Source organism: Rana temporaria, chromosome 4, assembly GCF_905171775.1.
Source record: "Rana temporaria chromosome 4, aRanTem1.1, whole genome shotgun sequence".
Classification (NCBI taxonomy): Eukaryota; Metazoa; Chordata; class Amphibia; order Anura; family Ranidae; genus Rana; species Rana temporaria.
Window position 1 is genome coordinate 178,164,542 of NC_053492.1, and position 27,912 is coordinate 178,192,453.

Genomic DNA, 27,912 nt, shown 5'->3' on the forward strand with positions numbered 1-27,912 from the left:
CTGTGTGGGGGGGGTATGTGATGGGGCAATACTGTGTGGGGGGGATATGTGATGGGGCAATACTGTGTGAGGGGGATATGTGAAGAAGGGCAATACTGTGTGTGTGGGGGGATATGTGAAGAAGGGCAATACTGTGTGGGGGGATATGTGGATACAGTGTTATGCAGAGGTGTACTTATAACAATTTTATAGACAAATGATACTATTTACAGTCGCGCGCAAAATGTTTTCTTCTTTCTAGGGGGGGGCATGACAGAAAATAATTGAGAAGCACTGCTGTAAGGCAATAGCTAACATAAAATGTGGCCTAGCTAAAAGATATCCCTGACAAAAGTACTACCAAACACATAAAAATGCAGTTGAATTAGTAGAACACATATTACCTAATTGAATAATAATTACCGCCTACTCAGACTTATGCTTCCAAGGCCTGTATTAAGAAACAATGGAGGTCTTCACATGCTTTCTTCACAGCAGTTCGCAAGAAATAAGTAAAATGTCTGCTGGACAGGAAGTGGGTGTAATATATACTACAGTTCCTGCCAGTATTGGATGCCAATTTAAAGCAACAGTAAGATAATGCATATACTGTATGGTGATCATAACACACATTTTCACTTCCAGGTTATCCTACTTTTTACATAGACTATCCCCCCTTTTAGTTTATCATAACATGCAAACCTATGCCAAACTCGACTGCATCACCAACCTCATCTCGAAATATCACCCAAACCATATATTCTGCACCTCCCAAGTCCTACTCTCTAGCTCGCTTGTCACCCCCTTCCGTGAGCGCCTTCAGGACTTTTTAAGAGCCTCTACCATGCTCTGGAACTCCCTATTTGTCCAACTATCCCCTACTCTGTCTACTTTTGATCCTGTATTATAATTATAATGTCATCCCCCTTGGAACACTAGAGAATATTGAGAAGGGGTTATACCCGGCTAATCACTTTTTTTTTAATTGTCAGTGTTTAATTACACCTAAAAGCAGCAGTATATCCCAGTTGTCTTTTTGATTTACTTTTAATCCGTTTTTCCAGTATGTAGTTTTGGATAAGGGAAGGAAGCATAAGCACTTTTTTCAGGTTTACTACTATCAAAGGCACCAGTAGAGAGATTACTTCACTTCCTGTCTAGTAAATTGTCCACAGAACAGGGGACTGGTAAGGGGAAATGTCCCTAATGGAGCTCCCAATAGCAGTTTAAACCTGACTGGGGTTCTAACCTTTCCCTATTAAAAATCAAAAAAAAAAAAAAAAATGGGTAAAGATACACGTGTGTGTGTGTGTGTGTGTGTGTGTGTAGAAATGTAAAAGTTATTGCTTTTATTTCTGTTTGCACTGTTTTTACTTTGACACTGAATATTTTTTTTTGCCTATATTATAAGGGGGTTTGTATTTAGTGTAAACAGCATTTTTATGCAGTATTTATCAATTGCCACACTTTTTCCTCTCTCTACAGATGTATTGTCTGCTTAAAGACTGGCCTGCAATCCGACCTGAACAAGCAATGGAACTGCTGGATTTCAATTACCCAGATAGGGTAGTACGATCATTTGCAGTTACATGTTTAGAAAAGTATTTGACCGATGACAAGCTGTCACAGTATTTAATTCAACTTGTACAGGTAACCTTTCCATTGGCAAATAATTGCATTCCTTACTGTGCATGCAGCTATCTAGGTTTTGCTGAGGGGAACAGAGAACCAGAAGATTAATGCATTGGCCGAGGCGGTACCATTACTCTATTTACAAAGGGAAAAAGCTACTTCCACTAGCAGCTCAGGGGTTGAGATGCTTGATATGCCAGCAAGAGACCACGAGGCTTCAAATTCATATGGCTAGTGTTCTTTAACCACTTCAGCCCTGGAAGGATTTACCCCCTTAATGACTGCCCATTTTTGGCGATACAGCACTGCGTCACTTTAACTGACAATTGCGCAGGCATGTGACGTTGTACCCAAACAAAATGTATGTCCTTTTTTCCTACAAATAGAGCTTTCTTTTGGTGGCATTTGATCACCTCTGCAGTTGTTTTGTTTTTTTTTTGTTTTTTTGCGCTATAAACAAAGAGCGACAATTTTTGAGAAATTTCTTAAGTTTAGGCCAATATGTATTCTGCTACATATTTTTGTTAAAAAAAAATCCCAATAAGCATTCATTGATTGGTTTGCGCAAAAGTTATAACGTCTACAAAATAGGGGATTTCAAAGGTTGTTTGGGGGTTCCAATGAGCAATTTCTGTCCCTCGAATTAGTATGAGCTGAAAGAAAAATCCTGGATCGCCGCACTCCTCAAAAAACGATGTCTTTATTCAAAACATGAAAGAACAACAAATTCAAATGGAAAAAACAGCCAAAATTCATGCAGTCAACCAAGAAGTGGATTAGGAAAAAAGAGGTGACATGTTTCGCATCCTGTGATGCTTACTCGTAGCTAGTGAACAAATGACCAAAATGTGCTTAAATAGGGGAGGGAAAGAGGTGAATGGGGCGTTTCACCAAACACTCCCAGGTGATCATTAGTCAAAGGAACACCATTTTCCTTGATGTGTCACACATGAGGTGCTCCTGTGTATGAGATTAAAAAAGATTTGTGAATGAAAAAATATCTCATTTCTCAAACTCTTGATGGTGAAACCAAACAAGAGAAAGGAAAAAAAGAGGAGAGACCCCATGTGTGAGACACGTGTATATGTCATAACCAGTGTAAAGGATGAGTGAACAACAAATAATACATTTTGTGTGACATTATAAAAAGGTTGTGAAGTAGACATATGTGGCTATAGGGTGAAATAGGCAATAAATAAAGAATGTGGAAATTCTGAAGACTGCAGCCTTTTGTATGTCTAAAAACAAACAACATTTATATGTATAAAAATACAATATTTTAATTAAAATGGTATATGTGTGGTTATGATACCATGCACTATGTCGCTGCGCATTTCTGGTTTGCATGTCTTTATTAAACGTATATAGTCATTGTAATGTCTATATAAAAAGAAAGAAAAAAGGAAGCAATATATATGCTCCAAAAAAAAAAAAAACCTTTCTTCAAAAAATGACATAATGAACAAAAACCAAACCTGAAATGACGCAGCGGTATGTGTCAAGGGCAGAACCTGTTGGAAAGCTCCACTATCATTTATCTTCTATTTTTTATATTATATATTTAAATTGAGGCACAAAATTAGTGCCTATTTAGAAAGAAGGATAATAAAGAAGCCGCAATGTTCCTAATGTCCCCAAAAAAGAGAAGACACCTACTCATTTTGAGAAAAAGTGATCAGAAAAATTTGGCCAAAGGAAAGAAGTATATACAATAAGAATATCTGAAACAAAACAGAAAATTATATGTTTCATATATATAATGGGGTATGGAATGATCATGTGAACCAGCCAGACCCAACTAATAAAAGTGGGACACATCCCACTCAAAGTTGAGCCCCGAAGGGCGTCTGGAATTAAGAATAAAAATCCATCGGACTTCTTGCCTGCACAGTATGTTAAATTTATCCCCACCTCTAGCTGGTTTTGTGATTCTTTCTAGCCCTTGAATGACTAGACTAGAAGTGTCCTTGTCATGAGCAATGTTCCAATGTCGTGCGACATTGGTGGCATGGTCTTTATCGATATCGTATAGGTGATCATAGAGGCGATCCTTAAGTCTTCTGGTTGTCCTACCAACATATTGTATTAAACAAAGTTTGCATGTGATCACATATACTACATATCGTGTGTTGCAATTAATGAAAGAATGTAGCTTGTGCGATTTCCCTGTAGAGGTGAAAGTAACAGTGTCCCCTTTTTGGATGAAAGGGCAGTATGTGCAATTGCGACCACCACATCTAAATGTTCCATTAAAGGTAACCAATTGGTGGGAGTGGGCCTACTGCAAAAAATACTGGGGGATAACAAACTGCTGAGGGATGGAGCCCTCCTGGATACAGTGCGGACACCTCCTTTTAAAATTTCACAATAAATAGGGTCATTAGACAAAATTGGAAGATATTTGGTGACAATCTTTTTTTATTTTGTGAAACTCACTGCTGTATGGAGTAGAAAAAGTAGTGGTATAATTTTGATCTTTTTAGCTTTTTTGTACGGCCCTGTCCGTCGTGACCAGGAAGTTTATCTAAGAGCAGTTCTTTTCTTTGTACTCTCTTGGCTATTGATATGCCCCTATTTATTATGGCTCTTGGATAACCTCTTTCCTTGAATCTATTGGACATGTGTATGACTTCCTGATCAAAGTCTGATTCTTTGCTGCAAAGCCTCCTCAATCTTAGGAATTGACCAACCGGGATACTGTTTATAGTATGTCCCGGATGGTTGGAATCAGCCCGTAGGAGGGTATTCCCAGCGCTGGGTTTCCTATAGAGGTTGGAAATAACTGCACTGTTTTCACCCGTCAGTGTGACATCTAGAAATTCTATGCATTTCTTATCTAGAACTCCAGTAAAATTTAAATTGAGTTGATTGTCGTTCATATAGTTTAACCACTCCTGTAAATCTACATGTGGATCGGAAACAATAAACAAGAGGTCATCTATGTACCTGCAATAGAAAGCCGTGTCACTGCGGCGGGGGCTACCAGGTCCAAAAATGCGGTACCTCTCCCACCATCCCATGTAGAGGTTGGCTAAAGATGGTGAAAATTTGGCGCCCATCGAGGCACCGCACTTTTGGAGATAGTAGTCCCCGTCAAACATAAAGAAATTATGGGTGAGAAGATATTCCAAACATATCACAATAAATTCTTGGAGCAAGAAAGAAAAGCGTCCCGATCTTTTCAAAAAGAAAGACACCGCCTGCAAAGCAAGGGTGTGTGGGATGGAGGAGTATAAATTGGACACATCACAAGTAATCCAGCAGAAATTCTCCTTCCACACAAAGTCTTCCATTTTGTAAAGCAGCCGTTTAGTATCACGTAAATATCCGGGTAGCAAGAGACCACGAGGCTTCAAATTCATATGGCTAGTGTTCTTTAACCACTTCAGCCCTGGAAGGATTTACCCCTTTAATGACTGCCCATTTTTGGCAATAGAGCACTGCGTCACTTTAACTGACAATTGCGCAGGCATGTGACGCTGTACCCAAACAAAATGTATGTCCTTTTTTCCTACAAATAGAGCTTTCTTTTGGTGGCATTTGATCACCTCTGCAGTTGTTTTTTTTTTTTTTTTTTTTTTTGCGCTATAAACAAAGAGCGACAATTTTTGAGAAATTTCTTAAGTTTAGGCCAATATGTATTCTGCTACATATTTTTGTTAAAAAAAAATCCCAATAAGCATTCATTGATTGGTTTGCGCAAAAGTTATAACGTCTACAAAATAGGGGATTTCAAAGGTTGTTTGGGGGTTCCAATGAGCAATTTCTGTCCCTCGAATTAGTAATCACTTTTTAGGTATTTGTATGGAGGTTATTTTTTCACTGACCAGTACTGTAAGTAGCATTGTTCCCTATGACTTTGTGTAATGGGGCCCTCCTCCCACTGACTTCCTGAGACATAGGTGTCATTTTAAGGGTTCCCCGTGTTGAAAAGATTGAGACTGACCTTGTATTTAGGAACAGTGTGTAATGACCCCCTTTCCCCTAAAAATGTTAATATAAAAATAAACCAGTAAAATCCTTGGCGGTAAACAAAAAAAAAATTAGCTAAATGATAATGGGGACTGATGGACATGGAAGTCTTCAGCAGCGAAAGAAGTTTGTTTAAAGTATAACTTTATTTCTGTTTTACTTGCAGGTCCTGAAGTATGAACAATACTTAGACAATTTACTAGTGAGATGTCTACTCAAGAAAGCACTAACTAATCAAAGAATAGGACACTTCTTTTTCTGGCACCTAAAGTAAGTCCAAAAAATTGCTTCTTTGCATTAGTTCATAATTTTTTTGTTTAATTCTCTTTATAGGCAAGTATAAAGTAATATTGGTACAACTCCATTCATAGCTGCAGGGAGGGCTTACATGGTGACTACATGATGCCCCCCAGAACACCTTCATGCAGGAAGGGCCATAGGGATGCATCTGGAATAATGTGAAAAATCCTATACAGTAAATGAGAAAACTACTAATGCTGTGATACAGGGTTGCATAAAGAGATGCAGTACATGAGTGTTAATGAATGCAGAATAAAAAGATATAGTAAATGAAAGGGAGTATCTTAAATTCTTAGTAGAACAGTGTTTTCTGAAATGTGTTTTAATAAAATGTTTTGTGGACCCCCATATGTATCTTTCAATGTTTTTTAATCCTTTGTGACCAGGATGCAAGGTCTGCTTATTTACTGAAGGTCACTGCAAATTTGATATACTTACATTTGTGCTGGCTTCCATAAGGTAAATGATGACTTCACAATCCTTCCAACAAGATAATGGGGAACACTGGGTATTTCAAATCTTGCAGGATAACACTAGAGCCCAGTGCAGAAGTTCCGCCTAGTGAGATTTGTTCTACTCAATGTTCCCTGAAATTTTGTTATATAACTCACCTAGGGTAAGGACACTCGGAATAAGTATAATGAAGTGATACTAAACAAAGAAGTGTTCTTTGCCATAAGCCACATTAATCATATATACATTTTTTTTTTTTTTTTTTTCCGTTTTAATCCTCCAAGTACCTTATTCCTGCAACACTGTTTTATGGTCACGTGATCTTTCCCTGTTCTTTGGCATCTGCAGGGAAAGATCCTTGGGAGGAGCTTCTATTACTCGGCTGATGTGTGCCCTCAACAGTAGAAGTCTGCGTCTGACCAGCCCTAATTGGTGCTGTGCCAGTCACATGGTAATACAAAAACTTTTCAGAAGAGCAGTTTAAGTTACAAATATCTTTATTGAGAAACAAAGGTGTACTTATCGTGTAGGACAGGGACAGGCAACCCCCCGGCACACAAAGCCTCTTTTGCTGGCACTCGACTCCCTCCCCATCAGCAGAGCAACGCAGGTAAGTGACAGTGAGATACTAATGCATTTCAATTTCAAAATTCCCCACGCTGCACCTGCACTGAGGGGGAGGCACATTGTAAAAGATGGGAAACATTGGTTCTCTAACTTTGCTGTAGCTGCTTACGAGCTGTGTAGCTTTTGTGATGGGGAAGAGATTGGGTGCAATTCTGCTGGGGGGGGGGGGGGGGGCTAAAGCTTATCAGTCTTGCTAGCCCCGCCCACCGTCTAGAGGAAGATGACTCGCTGGGTGCCACTACCAATCTCAGAAAAAAGGAATTTCACTGTGATTGAGAAAACCACAATCGGGTGACAGTTTCTGGAATTACTGTTGAGCTTCTAGGAACTTTGTTGAAATTATTCCTGAACTTTTGTGTCACTCACTACTGTTCCCCTCTGTACTCCTGTATCCCTTTGAAGCCACAGCCAGTATTCAGCGCAGTGAAAATCGCACCTAACTTTTGCTGCGCAGCACTTTTTCTCAGCTGCGAGGGCCCAACTTATGATCCTGCACACAGGCCCACTGCTTTCAGAAAATGCCCGACCTGAGCTCATCATTGCACATTCATTCCAAATGCTTGTTTGTGATATCGCATGCAAGCACGTAGGCTGGATTCGAGAGTTGGATCAGCAGGGATACGTGTGCCAGGACAGGTAGATGTGTCATCTCTGCTTCCTTTCACCACTCTGCATATTTATAGATGAGAAAAATTAGCAATTTCAGCGATGGAGCAGATGAGCAGGAGGGTACAGCGGTGGGGAAAATGAGCAGGAGGGGTTCCGAGGTGGGACAGATAAGCAGGAGGGTTCAGCAATGGGACAAGTGCAGGGGGGTACAGTGTTGGGGAAGATGAGCAGGGGGGTACAGTGTTGGGGAAGAAAAGCAGGGGGGGGTACAGTTTCGGGGCAGATGTGCAGGGTAGTACAGTGGTGGGGGGCAAATGTCCAGGTGTGGAGAATCCACACATTTTCTATTATACCTAAAACTCATGGACTTTCCATATGCATGGATTATGAGTATTACTCTTGTTGTTGTTTTATTATTACAAATGCTCATTTTTAATTCCTAAATATGTTTTATAGTGGGTTTTTTTTTTAAAACGCTTAAAGTGGAGTTCCAGCCACAAACATTCTTTATATTTTTCTAAGTCGGCAGCTACAAACACTGTAGCTGCTGACTTTTAATAAGGACACTTACCTGTTCAGGGAGCCTGCGATGTCGGCCGCCAGAAGGCTGATCCATCCATCGGATCGAGTGCAGGTGTCGCCATTCTAACTAAACGAAACCGGCAATGGAGCCTTGTAGCTTCACTCCCATTTTCGTACTGTGCATGCGCAATGCTTTTGTGAATGGCCAGCTTGTTTTCTGGAACACACACGGGTCCCAGAATACAGCGGAGGGGGGCTTCCTGCACAAGATGACATGACGTCCTGCGCCGTGGCTTGGCTGGAACAGAAGTGCACTTCGTACTTCAGAAAAGGTGAGTTAGGAAAAGAAAATTGCCAAAAATGAGTGGTGGAGGGGAGTCGTCTTTTCTTTAAGACAAAGTTCTAAAAGTGGGTGGAACTCTGCTTTTAAGGGGCAGTAGCAAGTCAATTCAGTGGTCTAATGATGAGTATTAAGCAATGGTTTACTTATTTAGTGTTAGCACCATACCTTTTTTATGTTAATGGTGTAGGCAAAGATAATTGACACTAGCTTTCATTTTGTTCAGACAGCATCTGCATCCAAGGCTTTTTTTTTTTTTTTTTTTTGCTATATAGGTATTGGCAATTAGATTTGATATATTTTATACTGATTTATATTTAAACTAAGATTTTTGGTGAGTTTCTTATTGAATGCAATCAATCAGCATACTATATCCCACCCCATAGTCTTTAGCAATAGGAGGACATGATGGAGGAAAGGAGTGGGCTGTCATTTACCATGCATATGCCCATATATGTGACTCTATAGTCGTGTGGCTGCATTCATAAGAAAAAGGAGGAAATTAAGAGCTTAGTAGGGAACTGAAATTGAGCATGCTCTGTAGTGGACACCGGCTGGTCTACACAAGCTCAGAATGCAGTGGGGATGCAGAGCAGATAGGAGGGACAGCTGAAGGAATGCTTCAGTGGCTTTGTGAGTATGAACGATCTATAGCATGCAATGAGTTTTTTCACAGTCTGGGTTTAATGACACTTTTTAAACTGCTTTTTTTTTTTTTTATTGCCTATGTATTTTAGTGCATGTGGGAAACTGCTTTGGTATGTAAGCAAACCTTGTTTAGTTTCATCATGTAACAAATAGTTTTATTCTAAAATTAGTGTATTTATAATAACATTAACATACATTAAATTTTGTCTTGTTAGGTCAGAAATGCACAACAAAACGGTGAGCCAGAGGTTTGGTTTATTGCTGGAATCATACTGCCGAGCCTGCGGCATGTACCTCAAGCATCTGAGTAGACAAGTGGAGGCTATGGAAAAACTCATAAACCTCACAGATATTCTAAAGCAGGAGAAGAAAGATGAGCCTCATAAGGTTAGTGTTAAGTTATGTTATATATATATATATATATAATATATAATTTTATATTTACAGTTGTGCTCAAACGTTTGCATACCCTGGCAGAAATTGTGAAATTTTGGAATTAATCTAAAAAATATGACCATGCCAAAAACTGTATTTTATTTAAGGATAGCCATTTATTATCGCATAGTTTTTTGGATCCTTTTTAAATCCTAATAACATAAAACGCCCAAATGGCCTTGATATAAAGTTTATATACCCTGGAATGTTTGGCATTGATACAGACACAGAAGGTGGCACACACAGGTTAAACTGGCAATTAAAGGTTAATTTAGCACATTTGTGGCTTTTTAAATCGCAATTAGTGTCTGTGTATAAAGCAAGGTACATTAGACATGGATGAGTGAGTTTGGGGTGGAGAAACTTGACTGGCCAGCACAGAGTCCCAACCTCAACCCGATAGAACACCTTTGGGATGAATTAGCGCGGAGACTGTGAGCCAGGCCTTCTCGTTCACATCAGTGCCTGACCTCTCAAATAAGCTTCTGGAAGAATGATCAAACATTCCCATAGACACGCTAAACCTTGTGGACAGCCTTCCCAGAAGATTTGAAGCAGTTATAGCTGCAAAGGGTGGGCCAGCTCAATATTGAACCCTACTGATTTAAGATTGGGATGCCATTAAAGTTCATGTGCATCTTGTAAAAGCAGGTGTCCCAATACTTTTGGTAATATTGTATGTATGTGTGTTCTTCCACACAAAGGATAAACCATACTACTACTTTACATGTTGATTACATTGTGGTTTTATAGGTCCAGATGAAGTTTCTAGTTGAGCAAATGAAGAGACCAGATTTCATGGATGCATTACAAGGCTTTACTTCACCCCTTAACCCTGCTCACCAGCTGGGAACCCTCAGGTATATTCAACTATTGTTTTTTGTACAAATTTACAGAATATTAGTTCATTAGGCGCTAGTTCCCCATGCCACAATTATGCTGTTAACACCTGGTGAAATGATGATCTGAGTTTGCATTCATGCTTTGTATAAATGATAGATATATTTATGCCATTAGCCTTATAAAGTTTCAAATGTAAAGTGAAAAGGTTTATAATGTAGCTTCGTACTCTCCTCTGTAGGCTAGAAGAGTGCAGAATAATGTCTTCTGCAAAAAGGCCGCTGTGGCTAAACTGGGAAAATCCAGATATTATGTCTGAGATGCTGTTCCTGAATAATGAGATCATCTTTAAAAATGGAGATGGTGAGTTAAAAATGCACCATTATCTTTGATGCACCTTGTACTTTTTTTTTGAGGGTTACACTCACTTTGGGCTGCATTTCCTTTTTCTTAATGCAGGTTTCTTTTTGTCTATTGAGGGACTGAGAGACACAGGAAGTCTGTTAATAATGCCGCCTTTAGGAGTTTGGGACACTGGCAAACAGAAAAATTGTAATCCAACCCCTGTATAACCCCTCCTCTTCGCAGTATGCCTCCTTGTTTTGCTGGTTTCATTGGAGATGGGACACCTTTACTTCAAATTTCTGAAATGAGTCTATTTATTTTTGTTAGTCTTTCTTGGTTCGTGGATTTATTCTTTTGGTGACTTCAGTGACAATTCCTCACTACATTGCTGCCTGAACTGGTCCCTGTGAAGCAGATGTTTCCTCAGAATTAGCTTTGGAATTTATACCCAAACCCCCACTTGACTAGACATGTGGGGGCTAGCTTGGAATAAGACAATGAAGTCTGCATTATGGTGCTTTCCAGACCTCTTGTGTTGGTTAGCCACAGAGCATTTTCTAGGTCCAGAACCATGGCACAGATCTAGGTGTGACCCTGTCTCTGAAGGCTTACATGAGAAGTAAGGATAAAACTACCTCACTATTTGCACTATTGGGTGCCTTTTCACCGGTTTTACTGCGATACGGGTTAAGGCTGAGGAGACCATGCACTGACTTAATCTGCTAGGTGCAGTGCTGCACATGCTTTCCAACCATTCCGCTTGGGGAAAGCAAATCCTGCTGTGGCTTCTGCTTCCAAAGCACCATGTGGCTCTCCAGTCTCATTTTTTGTTTTCACTGTCGTCCTACAGTAACTTGGACACTTCTGGCTTTCTGAAACTCTCATCAGCACCAGCTGCCTGGGTTTGTGAGTACTTGAGGCCATGCCTCGCTTTGGGCTTAGTTGTATTATGTACAAATACAACAAATGCAACATATCTTCACTAAAACACACAGAGAACAGTCCTGCTGCCTGGAGGACCTCGGTCCATACTCCCCTAGTGGTTCTAGGGGCATTTACCTAGTATTTCTAGAGGATAGCTACGCCTGTAATCTTTTTATCTCTTTTTTATAGGGTTATTGTTTGAGTCTTTCCCAGCTTTGTCGGTTAGGGCCGATGCCTACCCCATATCCATTATGGATTTCTAGCTGTTTGTGCTAAGCTAGTGGAGCGCCTTGTCTGCAGGGGCTCTAAGCAGAGTATAGATCTGACCCACATGAGCTCTTGAATCGGACCAGGCCTGTTGCCCATGTTTAGAATGAGAACCAACAGTCTTGTGAGTGATTTGTTTTTTTAGTCACTGCAGACTCCTGGCATTGAACCATATTTTCAGAGGGTGTTTCAAACCTTAATAATTTAGTTTGTATTACCCTGCATCTGGAAGATTGGCCTGCTGTTCTGGGTCTTGGGTAGGGATGAGCTTCGAGTTCGAGTCGAACTCATGTTCGAGTCGAACATTGCCTGTTCGGCGAACACGGCAAATTCGAAAGGCCGCGGAACACCCTGTTAAAGTCTATGGGAGAAATCTAAAGTGCTCATTGTAAAGGCTAATATGCAAGTTATTGTCCTAAAAAGTGTTTGGGGACCCGGGTCCTGCCCCAGGGGCTTGTATCAATGCACGTTTTTTCGGGAGCAGTGATTTTAATCATGCTTAAAGTGAAACAATAAAAATGAAATATTCCTTTAAATTTTGTACCTGGGGGGGGGGGGGGGTATAGTATGCCTGTAAAGCAGCGCATATTTCCCATGCTTAGAACTGTCTCTGCACAAAGTGTAATTTCTGAAGGAAAAAAAGTGTCACGGAAGCATGAATCAGACGTACAACAACAGATAAATGAAAATAGGAAGGCTTTATTAAAAACCAAACAGCAAGGTTAAAGTCCAAACGGATGATCAAGCAGTCAGCAGAGTCTTCCACCAGAGCCAGGGTCGATAGCCAGGAATGGGAGTCAGCCAAGCCGGAGTCCGTAGACAGAGAGAGGTGGTGAAACGAAGCCGGGGATCAGGAGCCAGAAGGATCGTCCGTGGAAGCCGGGTCGGTAACCAAGAGCAAGCAGCACAATCACAGGAGAGTGTAGACGAGAGGCCCAAGCAAGGGAATGCTGCAGCTGCCTATATATATATATATATATATATATATATATATATATATATGAGAGCATCCAGCTCCTCCCAGTGGGAAGGAGGAGCCGCAGGGTGTGGTAAGTTATAAGAACCCCAAGAAGCAAGATGGCTGCCAGCACATGTCAGTGATAAGAAGCCTGCAAGGAGGTAAGACCATGACAAAAAGTCATTTTTAAAACTGACTTGCGGCTATAATGAATTGTCGGCTCCCGGCAATTCAGAAAAAATTCATTCATAAAAAAAAAAAGTGTTGGGGTCCCCCCCAAATTCAATTACCAGGCCCTTCAGGTCTGGTATGGATATTAAGGGGAACCCCGTTGTCAAATAAAGAAAAATGACGTGGGGTTCCCCCCAAAGATCCATTCCAGACCCTTCAGGTCTGGTGTGGATTTTAAGGGGAACTCCACCCCAAATTTAAAAAAAATGGCGTGGAGTTCCCCCCAAAAATCCTCACCAGACCCCTTATCCAAAAAAGGAACCTGGCCGGTCACAGGAAAAGAAGGGGGGGCGAGAGCACCCCCCCCTCCTGAATCGTACCAGGCCACATGCCCTCAACATTGGGAGGATGTTTTGGGGCTATGTGACCCCCTCAAAGCACCATGTCCCCATGTTGATGGGGACAAGGGCTCATCCCCACAACCCTTGCCCGGTGATTGTGGGGGCCTGCGGGCGGGGGACTTATCGCAATCTGGAAGACCCCCAGATCCCGGCCCCCACCCCTATGTGAATTGGTAATGGGGTACATTGTACCTCTATCATTTCACTAAGAAAGTGTAAAGAATTGTAAAAATAAAACGAACACCGTGGAAAAAATCCTTTCGTAAAAAAAATAATAATAATCCAGCGGTGGTAATCAACTCGGTCTCCGCTCCAACGTTGTCGGTATCCTGCAACAGGTGATCTCTCCACCGGGGTCTAGCGATGAGAAGATCTCTTCATCCAGGTCCGGGATCCAGAGCGCACGCATCGCCAGCAGCCTGTCTCCACCGGAGACAGCCCGGCGAATGACGCGGCTTGAGCCAGTGACAGCTCTTATAGGTGAGGCGGGGCCACCCGTCACATGACTACGTCACTGGGGAAGCCCAGGATCTCCCTTGCGTCAGAGGGGGGTGGGGTCACGTCACAGGTGGCCCCGCCTCACCTATATAAGAGCTGTCACTATCTCAAGCCGCTGTTTTATTTGTACAATTCTTTAAACTTTCTTAGTGCAATGGTAGAGGTACAATGTAACCCATTACCAATTCACATAGGGGGGGGTCGGGATCTGGCGGTCTTTGTTAAAGGGGTATTCCAGATTCCGATAAGCCCCCCTGTCCGCAGACCCCCACAATCACCGGGCAAGGGTTGTGGGGATGAGCCCTTGTCCCCATCAACATGGGGACATGGTGCTTTGAGGGGTCACAGACCCCCAAAGCATCCTCCCAATGTTGAAGGCATGTGGCCTGGTACGATTCAGGAGGGGGGGCACTCTCTCGTCCCCCCCCCCTCTTTTCCTGCGGCCGGCCAGGTTACGTGCTCAGATAAGGGGTCTGGTGTGGATTTTTGGGGGAAGCCCACGTGTTTTTGTTTTTTTTTTTTTTTTTTTTTTTTTTAAATTGACGGCGGAGTTTTCCTTAATATCCATACCAGACCTGAAAATAGAATTTTGGGGACCCCCACGCTTTTTATTTTTTTTATGAATGTCGGGAGCCGACAATTCATTATAGCCACGAGTGATTTTAAATTACTTTTTTTTTCCTTTGGAAATGACACTTTGTGCAGGGACAGTTCTAAGCACGGGAAACATGCACTGCTTTACAGGCATAGTATACACCCCCCCTAGGTACGAAATTTAAATGAATATTTCACTTTAAGCATTCTTAAAATCACTGCTCCCAAAACAACTTCAGTTTTTTTTTTTTTACTTTTTTTGCATTGATTAAATGTCCCCTGGGGCAGGACCCGGGTCCCCAAACACTTTTTAGGACAATAACTTGCATATTGGCCTTTAAAATGAGCACTTTAGATTTCAAACGTTTGAGTCCCATAGACTTTAACGGGGTTCTAAAGTTCACACAAACTTTTGGTCTGTTTGCAGGTTTTGGTGCGAACCGAACGGGGTGGTGTTCGGCTCATCCCTAGTCTTGGGTCAAACAGGATGAAGATGTTGTCACTTTTCTAGGTTTCGCTGGACTCGCTTCTTAAATTACACTTTGAATTGTGTGGGCCTCTGTCCTAGGTTGACAGTAACTTTAAAGTAGTTTTAAATACTTGCATATACTGTATTTTTCTGTGTATAAGAAGCTATTTTTTTCCTAAAATAATAGCCTGTAAATCGAGCAGCGTGTCTTATACATGGTCAGTCACCCCGGAAGACAGGCAGGTGCATCTCGGCCTATAGCTTGGTAAATGGCTTCCTCCAATCACGAGTTGTATGTTACTGATGTCAGCTGGTTGGAGGTGGAGAATTAAGCAGATGTGATCCCATTGGAAGTGTAAAGTGCACAGATGCAACAGGGATCGGAGTGATCTGAGCCCAAGATATTGGAAAAACAATAAAAGTACTCTGCAAAATGAAACCAAATGTAGCCAGCTATGCAAAAGAACATGGGAATAGAGCTGCAGAGACACATTTTGGACTTGCTTCCACTAAGTGCATGATCAGACAGCGGAGAAAACGGGAAGAACAACCCCTGCATAATATACTGGTATTTAAACGTTACCTGTGGTAATTACTAAATAGAAATGTGTTCTGTTTTACCTATGTGTAAAATATTGATTTCTTAATTTTGGGTTGGAAAAGTGGGGGCACCTTGTATATGGGAGCATCTTATACACGGAAAATTACGGTAACCGGTGAAGTGATTAGCCGCAGATGATACCCAGTGGTGAAACAAATCCTCTTACATACGTTGTACCAGTTTACCTGCAGCCATTGGTTCTGTACAGCCTTCTACAACCCACAGAATTACACAGAATCTGTCAGCGTCTCTCCGCACAAAGCAAGGGAAGGAATCTGATTTCACACACTGCACAGCTAAGCAAAAAGAGCTTTGAGCCTGACAGGAGGTAAGGGACATTTCCCCCTTTTCACACTACATAGCAGACAAGCACAGCGGTTGCTGTCAGTCACACAGTATGTGCTAGGAGCTTTCCTCCCATGACACTATTTTTCTCTTGGTGTCGGAGCTCTCAGAAGTGACTCATGCGGGTAACAGAAGAAAAAGGCAGCAGTGAGACATTACACTCAGAGCTTTGGATAGAGACAAGTACACCCTATAGAAGGGTATGCTATGTTCAGATTTCATGTCTAAGGTTTACAACCACTTTAAGCTGGTTATACTGTGTCAGAATTGGTAGGTCTTCCATCTCTGAGGTTGGCCCCCATTTCATAGTGCATTTGGAATGAATGTGCATCTTGTGCTTTTAGTTGTGATGGCTTGTATCTCGCAATTGGGACTGATGTCCATACAGATGCACAGAGCTCTCATTGAGTTGGGACACTGAGGCTTCATCCAAAGAGCATTTGAACAGATTACCCTTTGAGGTCATTTTTTTCCTTGCTCTCGACACCACAATTGGCTATGCCACAGGTGGCCAGAGTATGTTCCTGACTCAATGCAAGAAGCTGGCAAAAGATTTGGAGCAATCCCACTCTTCCCTTTCATCTACTTCAACATCCAGTAGCTGTAGCCTTTCAGAGCCGAACTCCCGCTCGGCCTGTAGGGCGCTAAAGTCAGAGGTCAGCCCTCTGCATGATGGTGGGGGGCGGTTTGTACATCTGGGTGATTCCTTAAGTAGTTTGCCTCTGACATTTGGGTGTTCAGACCACCCATTATCTGGGATTTCTTTCATCTACCACTCATCATTCTTGTACTACAGAACTGTATCTCACACAGCGCTGTATCTAAGTGGGAATTTCGACTTCAGGAGTTGTACCCCACATGGACTTGCACTGACTATTTTTTTTCTTTTGAATTCTGTATCTTTGGTACTACTGAATTTGTTGTGGTAGTCGGTGCCCCTCATAATTTCCCCTTGCCAAAAGGCCCCCCCAATCTACAATATTGACTGGGACCGGGCTCTACTTTTGTACCTGATCCTCTTCATTGCTGATCTGCAGCCTTTTAAGGAAGTTCCTCTATATCGTTCCCTCCTCTCTACTCAATTAAACCTTCTTCATATACCTAGAACTATATATTGATACAAAAAAGATTCACTGGCGCTCTATGGGTTAACACTATAGTCCAATATAATATTTAAGACCCTCGTATGGGCTGTAAACGATCCGTGCTGCAGAAATCCAGGTACCTAGAAGCACCACCAAAATACAGTTACAACAAAAAGGAATTCTGCGCTCATAAAGGTTTACCACTCTAATTCCACATAATGTTTGTGAGGAATAACATTCAGTAGATCTTAGTTTGTTCGGAAGAACCAGTTCTTTATGTAGAAAAGATAAACAAATGTATACAGCACAACGCAAAAAAATGTTCCCAGTGCCTGCATGAAAACACACACAATCTTTCAGGGCTTCAAGGGTTAAAATTTTGCAATTTTGTTTCCAGCTGCATTCATAGAAAACAACCGTGCTGATTGTAATTGGAGTACATTACCCAGGACGTCACTATGGCGTTTGATGTCACTTCCTAGTTACTATCTGGCATCTGGGCTCCTGTACACTTTTCCTGTATGTGTCCAAACGTGCTCCAGCCTCAGTGTTTGCAGCTGCTAGGAGCGCAGCACAGAGATGACAGCCATGGAGAGACAATCTTCCTGTTGGAACGTGCTGACAAGCAGGCAGAGAAAAGTTCAGCCGAATGTTAGGCGCCCTCCAGTGGACAAAGTGCAAATTGCATTGAGGAAAAAAAATTGTAAATGGCGATTATAAATGAAAATCTTTTCTTGATATTACTGACTTAGGTCTTCCAAAATAAAAGAGGGGTTTTGAAACAGTCCCAGACTACGCGTTTCTTCACTACGATAGCTGCCATCATCCTGTTTGGAAGAAGAATATTCCAAAAGGACAATTCAATAGACTGAAAAGGAACTGTACCCAGGATGAGGAATATATTGAACAGAGTATTCTAATGCAAAAGAAATTTGAGGAAAAATGTTATCCTGAGAACTTAGTCAATGAAGCTTTTTCTTCTTTTCTAAAACCACCTGAGGCAACACTGACCAAAAAACATCCAGTCAATGAAAATACCACAAGATTTGTGACTACCTATAATGATTGCTATAAATCAGTGGCTGACATTATTAAGAAACATTTTAAAATATTGCATTTAGATCAAAGATTGGCTCCAATACTTCCAGCCACCCCGCAGGTTACTTTTCGGAGGGCCCGTACAATTAAAAATATTTTAGCACCGAGCAAAATTCAAAAGAAACCATCAGGCTCCCCCTTGGATATTAGAAGCTATTTTAATGACCGTAAAGGGATTTTTCAGTGCAAAAAACGGGCGTGTCTGACGTGCCAATTTATCACCCATGGCACAGATAAAATACACTTACCTTCTGGAAAATTACTAAACATTAAACATTTTGTAACTTGCTCTACAGAATTCGTAGTCTATGTTTTACGGTGTTCCTGTGGCCTCTTTTATGTAGGCCGAACTATTAGGGCACTACGAGCCAGAATCGGGGATCACCGTCGCCTAATTAAAAAGGGATGTACAGAACATAGTGTTCCCCGGCATTTTAATCTTTGTCATAACAAGGACTTCAAACACCTATAAGTCTTTGTGATAGAGCACATTCCAAAAGGAACCCTGACCGCTAATGAAAGATTCTCCCTTCTGTGTAGAAGGGAGGTCTTTTGGATACATAGATTTGATTGTTTGGCACCCAAGGGGTTAAATGAGGAAATTGAGGTCAATGTTCTCATCTAATCAAAAAAATATCTTCTTTCTGACTTTTTAATCATATGTTTATTCTACTGAATATTTTAGCAATATATTTTATGTTCTACCACTAGAGGGCAGTATAGTAACGGAGTGCTCCTATATAGGTATGTTGGTACCATATATAATGAGAGAGTGTATTATTTTACACAGAGACAAAAATAGCATTGTCTTTTTACATTCATGATTTTAAAAGTATATGAGAATAATAATTTTTTAAAATGTTAAATATTGATGTAAATTGTGTGTGTATGCTTATATTTGATTTTTGTTATGTTATGTTCTTGTCAAGGGTTAAAATTCTCGGTTTTGATACATCATTTCCTGTTCCCCTCCCCTTCATTAAAATCCTCCCCTTTTTTAGTCTATATAAATATATTTTAAATTTTGAGTCCTAATGACTGTGACAAAGCCCTGGATAGGGCGAAACGCGTAGTCTGGGACTGTTTCAAAACCCCTCTTTTATTTTGGAAGACCTAAGTCAGTAATATCAAGAAAAGATTTTCATTTATAATCGCCATTTACAATTTTTTTTCCTCAATGCAATTTGCACTTTGTCCACTGGAGGGCGCCTAACATTCGGCTGAACTTTTCTCTGCCTGCTTGTCGGCACGTTCCAACAGGAAGATTGTCTCTCCATGGCTGTCATCTCTGTGCTGCGCTCCTAGCAGCTGCAAACACTGAGGCTGGAGCACGTTTGGACACATACAGGAAAAGTGTACAGGAGCCCAGATGCCAGATAGTAACTAGGAAGTGACATCAAACGCCATAGTGACGTCCTGGGTAATGTACTCCAATTACAATCAGCACGGTTGTTTTCTATGAATGCAGCTGGAAACAAAATTGCAAAATTTTAACCCTTGAAGCCCTGAAAGATTGTGTGTGTTTTCATGCAGGCACTGGGAACATTTTTTTGCGTTGTGCTGTATACATTTGTTTATCTTTTCTACATAAAGAACTGGTTCTTCCGAACAAACTAAGATCTACTGAATGTTATTCCTCACAAACATTATGTGGAATTAGAGTGGTAAACCTTTATGAGCGCAGAATTCCTTTTTGTTGTAACTATACCTAGAACTAGACTCAGGACAATGGGAGATAGGGCATTTTGTGCAGCTGCCCAGCAATTGTGAAACGCCCTACCTGACACTTTGAGGGCACCTCAATCTGTTGATTGTTTTAAAAAAGGTCTTAAGACCTTTCTTTTTAGTAAAGCCTGTTGTCCCTTTTTAGATGTTTGTTTCATTGTATAATTTGCTAATTTTGATTTGCAGCACTTTGAGATCTTTTGATGTAAAGCGCATTTATAAATAAAATGAATATTATCCCTTCCTCAGTTGTGTCCTTTGCTAAACGAACAAGAACTTTTGCCTGGTTAAGGTTCTTGCCCCTTACTCATCCCTTTGCTCTTCTGTTGTTTGTGCTCTAGTGTTGGGTAGTGGTATACCTTCGTTCCTGCCTTATGGAAGGGATCTCAATTGGATATCTTATTGCAAGATACCCAAGAGCTGAAAGTATAAGACTTGGACATCTGTCCTGGTTTTCAGCATTAGCTTGAGTCTTTCTCTATGACCTTCTCTTGGTTACTGCCAGATCCCCCTGTCTTGCAGAAGACTTTTTCCCTACTGTTTCAGATTTGTTTGGGTAGTGCTGAGTTGAACACAATTCCTAGTCCCTTCTTGGATCTGTCAATGACTGTTGCCCACCCTTCAGTTGGACTGCTTTTGTGTTTCTTGACTATGTGGGAATTTGTCCCTCAGTGGACAAGAAAGAAAAATACGATTTTTGTACTTGCCATAAAATCTTATTCTTGAAGCTCCTTGAGGGATGCATGAATTCAAAAACATTTTTGGTTGTACTGCTCCTTACAGGAGATTGGAACATTTGCATACAGCATGGATCTCCAAAGTGCGGACCCCCAGCTCACGTCCCATGAGGCATTGTAAAACTCTGACATTCACAGACATGACTAGGCATAATGGGAATTATAGTTCCTGAATAAGGATGAGCTCAGGTGTGTTCACAACCTGAACGTGCACAGCGCTAATTGCAGGCAGCGAGACATTTTTCTGATCCATGGCTGCAGAGTTCGAGAAATGTCTCACTGCCTGCGATTAGCGCTGTGCAGTGCCAACTTCCTGGAGGGTTTTGCACGTGAGGATTGTGAACATGCCTTAAACTCATCCTTATTCCTGAATAACTGGAGGGCCATAGTTTGGAGAACCCTGGCATTCAGAATAACTGTAAGCTAGCCCTCCATGAAACCCTTTCTTTACCCAGCATGCCTCAGTTTTCTAAGAAAGCATGACATGGGGCCATAACAGAAAACTGGGGAGGGACTTGTGTCCCTCGATGGACTTTTTGAAAGAGGGATTTTAATGCAAGTTCAAAAGTCATATACGAGTATTTTCACCATCCCTTCCCTCCTATGTCATAGACATGTATATTCATTTTCTCTGTCACTGTTTGTGAATAAGAATTGGCCAATTTCATCATAGAAAATATTGTTTTTTTATTAAAAATGTTTTTCTTCATTTCTCCACTAATTTCTGCCTTTTTTTTAATAAGGAATATCTTTGCAATAATTTTGCTGATGTTGAACTTTGGCCATTGGAATAGACTGCCCATGATTTACTGATTTAAACTGTAATAACTTGCCTATAATCCATTCTTCGCATTGGAGAAAGCTAGGATAGGGTACAGTCATACATGCACAAGGATGTGTGCGTGTCAAAATTATTTCACTTTTCTTTAAAATCACATCTTTTTGATTGTATCTTAGGCTGCATTCACACCTTTGCGTAGGCGATTTGCGGCGTTTTGTACCGCGATTTGCCGCGACAAAACGCTGCGTTTTTAACCCAATGTTTTTTACAGGTCATTGTCGGCTATGCCGAACGCCGAATACGCGCGACAAAAAAGGGTCCAGGACTTGTTTGAGCTTCACGCGATCGGCGTTCGGCGTGGAGATGTGAACCATCTCCATAGAGATTATTGTTATTTCTCCCCTCCAGCGTATCTGAGTGTCACGCTTCAGGCGTTTTGTCGCTCAGGTGTGAATGCAGCCTTAGAGAAGGTTTGGGCTAAAAGAGTGAAGGGAAGTAAAAAGTGTTGATTTCTGTTTAAAGTACAGTAGCCGGCCCGGGCAGATTTTGTAAAGCGTATAAAAACAAATAAAATGCTGCGCTATATTAAGATTACCAATGTGATGTGACACATAAAATGCATGAATATCTTGGTGCAAACTGTGCATGATATTAAACATAACGTATAATATATAAAATGTCCATTGTGCTGGCAAATTAAAACAATAACAGATGAAAAGTGCCGCACTACATATTGAATTTACCAATGTGATATGACACATATACAAATAAAGTTCATGAATGACTTGGGGCAAAACGTGCATAATCTCAAACATATTACAAATAAAGTCTTTATTTATAAGGAGTGCCATTCTGCCGCCGTCAATCGGCGGGTGGTCGGCCAGGGGTTAACTGATAAATGCGCGGTCGTGCGATGCTGTACACAATTTTTTTTATTTTCTACCAAAAATAAAGCATTTGCTCTATTTGATCACCCCATTTTTATTTTTCTATTTTTTTTATTTTTTGCACTATGAACAAAAAAGGACCCACAATTTTTGAAAATACATTTTTTTTACTTTCTGCTATAAAACACATCCATATATAAAACTAGTCTAAATGGTGTTTTATCATTTTAAAAACTTATTTTATTCATAAAAATACGTTTTTAAACGATAAAGCACCATTTAGACTTTATTTGTGTATATGAATGAAGGAACTTACTGCTGGACATCTCAGGATCCCAAAGAGCTTCATTCACATAGAACCCAGGGGTGGTTCACAGGCGGTTTTTGACCAAACTTACGTTTTTAATATGTTTGAGTCATTCATGCATTTTATATGTGTCATATCACATTGGTAATCTTAATATAACGCAGAATTTTATTTGTTTTTATATATTAATGCACTTATGAGATTGTGATCAGTGCCAGCAGCTGTATCAATTAAGAAGGTTCTGAAAGTCATTAGTTTGCTCGCAAGCTTATTCAGTTTATCACCTTGGATTTTGTAAAGCAATCAGAACAGTGGAGGACAACTTCTGACATTAGTTTTAACCAGTTTAATTCTTGTACACACAGCTTTTTGTCCTTTTTTAATATTCGTGTTTTTCTGGTGGGGGGTTTCCCTTACTATTTTTTTTTTTTTTTTTTCTAAATGCAGATTTCAAAGTATTTAATTTTTTTTGTTTATAGACTTGCGGCAGGATATGTTGACACTTCAGATTTTGAGAATTATGGAAAACATTTGGCAAAATCAAGGACTTGATTTACGGTAAAGTTTATTTTTTATTTTTTAAATAGTGTGTTGCTTAAGGCTGCATTCACACCTGAGCGTTTTCGGCTCATAAAATGCCTGAAAAACGCCCAATAAGCAAAATCCCATTCATTTCAATGGCACCTGTTCACATCTGAGCGTTTTGGCACCTGAAGCAAAACACCTGAAAAATGCAGCAGCAATGTGCATTTTTTGTGTTTGCAAAGCAGGAAATTGGCGCGCACACAGTACAAGGTAAAACATGTTGGGAATACATTTAACCACTTGCTCTAGGTATCATGTAAACTAATAGGTACTATGTACTTTGTAATATTGGATGCTGTTTTTTTTTTTTTTTTTTTTTTTCTTCCATATATACTCCAAGAGCAGGGTGGGGGGAGGGGGGTTTGTTCAGCAGGGTGGGGGAGGGGGGTTTGTTCAGGTGGGGTGGTTTGGCATCCTTTTATTTATTTATTTTGGGGTTGTGTTTAATGTGATTTATTTTATTTTTATATGCAAACATTGAGACAATACAGACAAATTATACAAACAAAAGGCATCTGATTTAAAAAAAAAAAACAAAAACCTTGATCGCCCCTGATGTTGGTCCCTAGTGCAGTGACGGTGCATTTTTTTTTTTTGTTTGTTTGTTTTTTTTTCAAAAATGCAGAGGTGATCAAATACCACAAAAGCTCTATTTGTGGGGAAAAAAATGGCATACATTTTAGTTGTGTACAGTGTCATGCGTTTTGTAGAAGCTATAACCATTGTGCAAAGAAATCATTCATACAGTTATTGCATAATTTTATTTGTTTAACAAAAATATGTAGAAGAATATTGCTTTTTTTTTTTTTTTTTCAAAATTGTCACTTTTTTGTTCATGCCGCAAAAAATGTAAACCGCAGAGGTGATGAAATGGCACCAAAATAAAGCCCTATTTGTGGGGAAAAATGTTTAAATTTTAGTTTTAGACCCGTTTCACACTGAGGCGGTAGAAATCTGCCCAAAATACGCCCAGCGTTTTTTACCTCGCTTTTCAATAGCTTTTGCAGCATTAGCGGTGCGGTCACGTGACCCGAAATAACCCTTTTGCAACGCTATTAAGGCACTTTTGAAGTGCTTTCCATTCACTTCAATGGACGGGCATTTTTGAGGCGTTTTTTTTTTTTAAGTTTTTATTGTAATTTTCAAGGTAAAAACAAACAAACAATACAGCCTATTGGGCATTCCCAGGCTTGGTCACACACAAACTAAAATAATAATAAACTACTAAACCTACTGTACGCTCAACCACATGTGCAGATTATCTAGGGTTTTCTTCTATTTCCACAGATACTTCACATAGCTTATTGTAATTATTTACAAAATTAAATGAAGTACACGTTACATATTCACATTCCCCCCTCTCCCCATAACTATTGACCAAGGAAGCCTAAAAGTCCAGAGATGCCACTTGAGCCGCTACAGGTAATTAATAGAGCATTACTAATCGTCCATCGAGTCTGCATTAGTAGACAGGGATTCCGTCCAGATGTCCCATATTTTATGGAATTTCTTAGCACAGCCACGGGACAGGTAAGTAGCCTTGTGTAGTGGCAGAGCCGAGTTCACTAACCTCTTCCAAAAATTTGTTGAGGGTGCGGACGAAGCCTTCCATCGGAGTACTACAGACTTGCGAGCATAATAAAGTAATAATCCTAGTAGGGTTCTGCTTGCCCGGCGAGGGGCCAGCTGTTCTACAAGTCCCAACAGACATACCTCCACTGACAATGGCACAGGAATGGCGGTGACAATCAAAATAAAAGTGGTGACCTCAGCCCAAAAGACCTTAATCTGAGGACAGTTCCAAAAAATATGAATGAAATCCGGCTGAGGGTGAGTCGCATCTCCAGCAAGAAGCTGGGATGGATGGATATATTTTGTGTAGGCGCATGGGCGTGTAATACACTTGATGTAGTGTTTTGAATTGCACTAATCTATCTCTAGCCGATATTTGCTGTGAAAAGGGATACTCCTACATTTCCTCCCAATCTTCTGTATCTACTGTAGGGAAATCGACCACCCACTTCGGCCTTAAGGTTTTCAAGGCCTGTGTGAATGTTGGGAAGTAATGTTTTATATATGGTGGATAAAGGTTTAGGTAGAGCTTCATCCCTGAGCAAAGTCTCCAGGTTTGAGGTGTAAGAGGCCATCTGTGCATTTTCAAACAGAGTGTTAAAGGCGTGTCTAAGCTGCAAAAACCTAAACAAATGTGAATTGGGTAGGTTATATTGTTTCAATCTATCAAATGTCTGTAGTCGGCCCTCAGTACAGATCTGACTCGCATTTTTGATGCCCTTGCATGCCCACACACTGGGATCGGGTATGGACCCAAATTCTGACTGTTGCCGGTTAAACCAAAGAGGGTTTTGTGGGGAGATGTGTCCAGGAGGCATGGGGCGCATAGAATTTGCCACCGACTATGCCCTCGGGACCGCTCTCATTGCCGTGGTAAGGGGGAAGGGAGCTCTAAGACCCCGGTAAAGTAGGTTTCCGTAGCGCCTCGTAAGACCCCAGACTTGCTGCTTCCTGGACCACCGCTGCGTTGAAGTCCTCTGAGACCAGCCAGTTGTGGGCAGCAGGGCAGCAGCAAAATAGGAATGGAGGTCAGGACAAGCCAGACCTCCCTTTCCCCAAGGTCTCTGTAGCACTGTCAGCCTAAATCTCGGGTGACCGGTGCCCCAGAGAAAAGACAGTGAAATGGTGTTTATCAGGCGAAATACTTTTTTGGGTATCCAGACGGGGGCATTTCTGAGAACATAGAGAAAAGCAGGTAGAAGCTTCATCTTGAATAGATTAGATTAATTCTCCCGATTAGAGAGAGGGGGAGATGTGCCCACGTCTTCAGTCTTGCTCTTGTCAGTTGTATTAGTGGCTCTAAGTTAAGGGTATGGTAGTCGGAGGTAGATGTGGAGATGTAAATACCTAGGTATTTAATCTTGTCTGTCCATAGTAAAGGGAGGTTGGGATCTGCTACATCCTTCCCGGCATTATCTATTGGTAAAATTTGGTATTTGTCTCAGTTTATCTTGAGTCCTGAGCAGCTAGTGAAGTTGGATAGAATGGTCAGCGTCTCCTGAAGGGACTGGGCAGGGTCATTTAAGAAAAGAATAAGGTCATCTGCGTATAAGGCAACTTTCTCGTGTATGGAACCCACTTGTATGCCCCTTACCCTGTCTGCTTGTCTGAGGGTTTGAGGCGCTTTTTTAAGCACTCCAAAGATGCCCTGCCAGCGCACCGCCCCAGTGTGAAGTATCCATTTGATATTAATAGGAAGCAGTTCACAGGCGCTTTTTTTTTTTTCTGCATGAAAGCACCTCTGTGTGAAAGGGGTCTTCGTCTTTTGACTAACATGCTAGTTTAGTTTTAGTCCCATTTTAGTCATCTGCAATTGTTTTAGTCATATTTAGTCAACTAAAATCTCTTGTACATTAGTCGACTAAAATCTAATGTGTTTAGTTAAATTGTAATGCCTTTTTTTAAGCATTTCTCTAGAATTTCAAAACTCATTATACACTCCTGAAGAGTATAATATCATATTGTTATTTATGGTAAGGTTTAAACAAACTTCACTATGGCCCTTTTTTCTTCATTTTCTCCATGATAATTTCTTCTGTTGGAGTCTATTCTTGGCCAGTCCCATCCAGGTACCAGTACAGACCTTAGGCCACCAACTGTACTAAAGCTCCACCTGATCCTTTTTTCATACGAAGGGTCATGGTGGTCTGGTAAGTAGGCACTTACCTCTACCTCTCACCGGGTGTTGTCAGTTTTATATCTGTTCCGTGGTGATGGTGTCTACTTTCAAGTCAACCATTTGATGCATGGACTTACCAATGCTTATTATTTAGTGACCATTGCTGCATTTTTTGGACCTGCTTGCACCTATTTTTTGATGTCATTATATAAGCACTTGCACTTTAAATCACTATTATATTGTTGACCTTATAGTTAATATATTGTTTCAAACTAGAATTTGGAATTTATTTATCACTTACTATTAGCGCCCCCTTATTATTATACATCCCCCACATTGCCAAATTTGTTTTCACACCACTTTAGGGGAGCAGCTTCTTTAATATATTTTTATTACCATAACGCGGAGTTCTCTATTCATTCATTACACACAGATTTAGCCATTATATAATGTCTTTACTCTGTAAAACCAAGTTTTGTTTAAAATATATATATATAGCTTTTTTTGAGTCATTGCATAATTACTTGTTATAAGTGCATGCTACTTTTATGCTGTTGATGAAACAAATAAAACTTGAACACATATTGTTGGCTGTTTTAACAAGTAGCCCACCCACACCCTACACAGTCCATTAAATCTGCAAATGCAAGCTAAGACGTGTACTTTATTGCTAAAATCACCCCCGCCCCTTGCAGAGTAGCGCTATCATCGGGAACGTGCGGCATGTGTCATAGTCAGTGCACAGTTTCCGTGTAGAGCTGACTCTCGGCTCTACATCTTCGGCTATTTTCGGAGGCTCAGTTGAGTTCGTACTGCGCAAGCGCCACGCCTACGCAGAACAGGGGGGTCCTTATCCGCTGGAGGGAACTTATTCGGCAGAACACCGGCACTGGGGAGCTACAGTTCATTGAGGGAACCATGAATGCCAGCATGTACTGTGACATACTGAAGCAGAGCATGACCCCCCCTCCCTTCGGAGACTGGGCCGCAGGGAAGTATTCCAACATAACGACTCCAAACACACCTCCAAGATGACCACTGCCTTGCTGAAGAAGCTGAGCGTAAAGGTGATGGACTGGTCAAGCA

At 40.9% G+C, this 27,912-nt stretch overlaps 1 protein-coding gene across 2 annotated transcripts in view; it reads left to right on the plus strand.

Moving 5' to 3' along the window:
* The window catches only part of PIK3CA (phosphatidylinositol-4,5-bisphosphate 3-kinase catalytic subunit alpha), a 115,691-nt gene that overhangs the window by 75,579 nt on the left and 12,200 nt on the right, over window positions 1-27,912 (plus strand). For both annotated transcript variants that reach the window (XM_040349408.1, XM_040349409.1), the window contains exons 12-17: window positions 1,465-1,629; window positions 5,750-5,853; window positions 9,298-9,469; window positions 10,271-10,377; window positions 10,599-10,720; window positions 23,030-23,108. In XM_040349408.1, coding sequence (XP_040205342.1) covers window positions 1,465-1,629; window positions 5,750-5,853; window positions 9,298-9,469; window positions 10,271-10,377; window positions 10,599-10,720; window positions 23,030-23,108 — 749 coding nt within the window. The remainder of the gene's footprint in view (window positions 1-1,464; window positions 1,630-5,749; window positions 5,854-9,297; window positions 9,470-10,270; window positions 10,378-10,598; window positions 10,721-23,029; window positions 23,109-27,912) is intronic.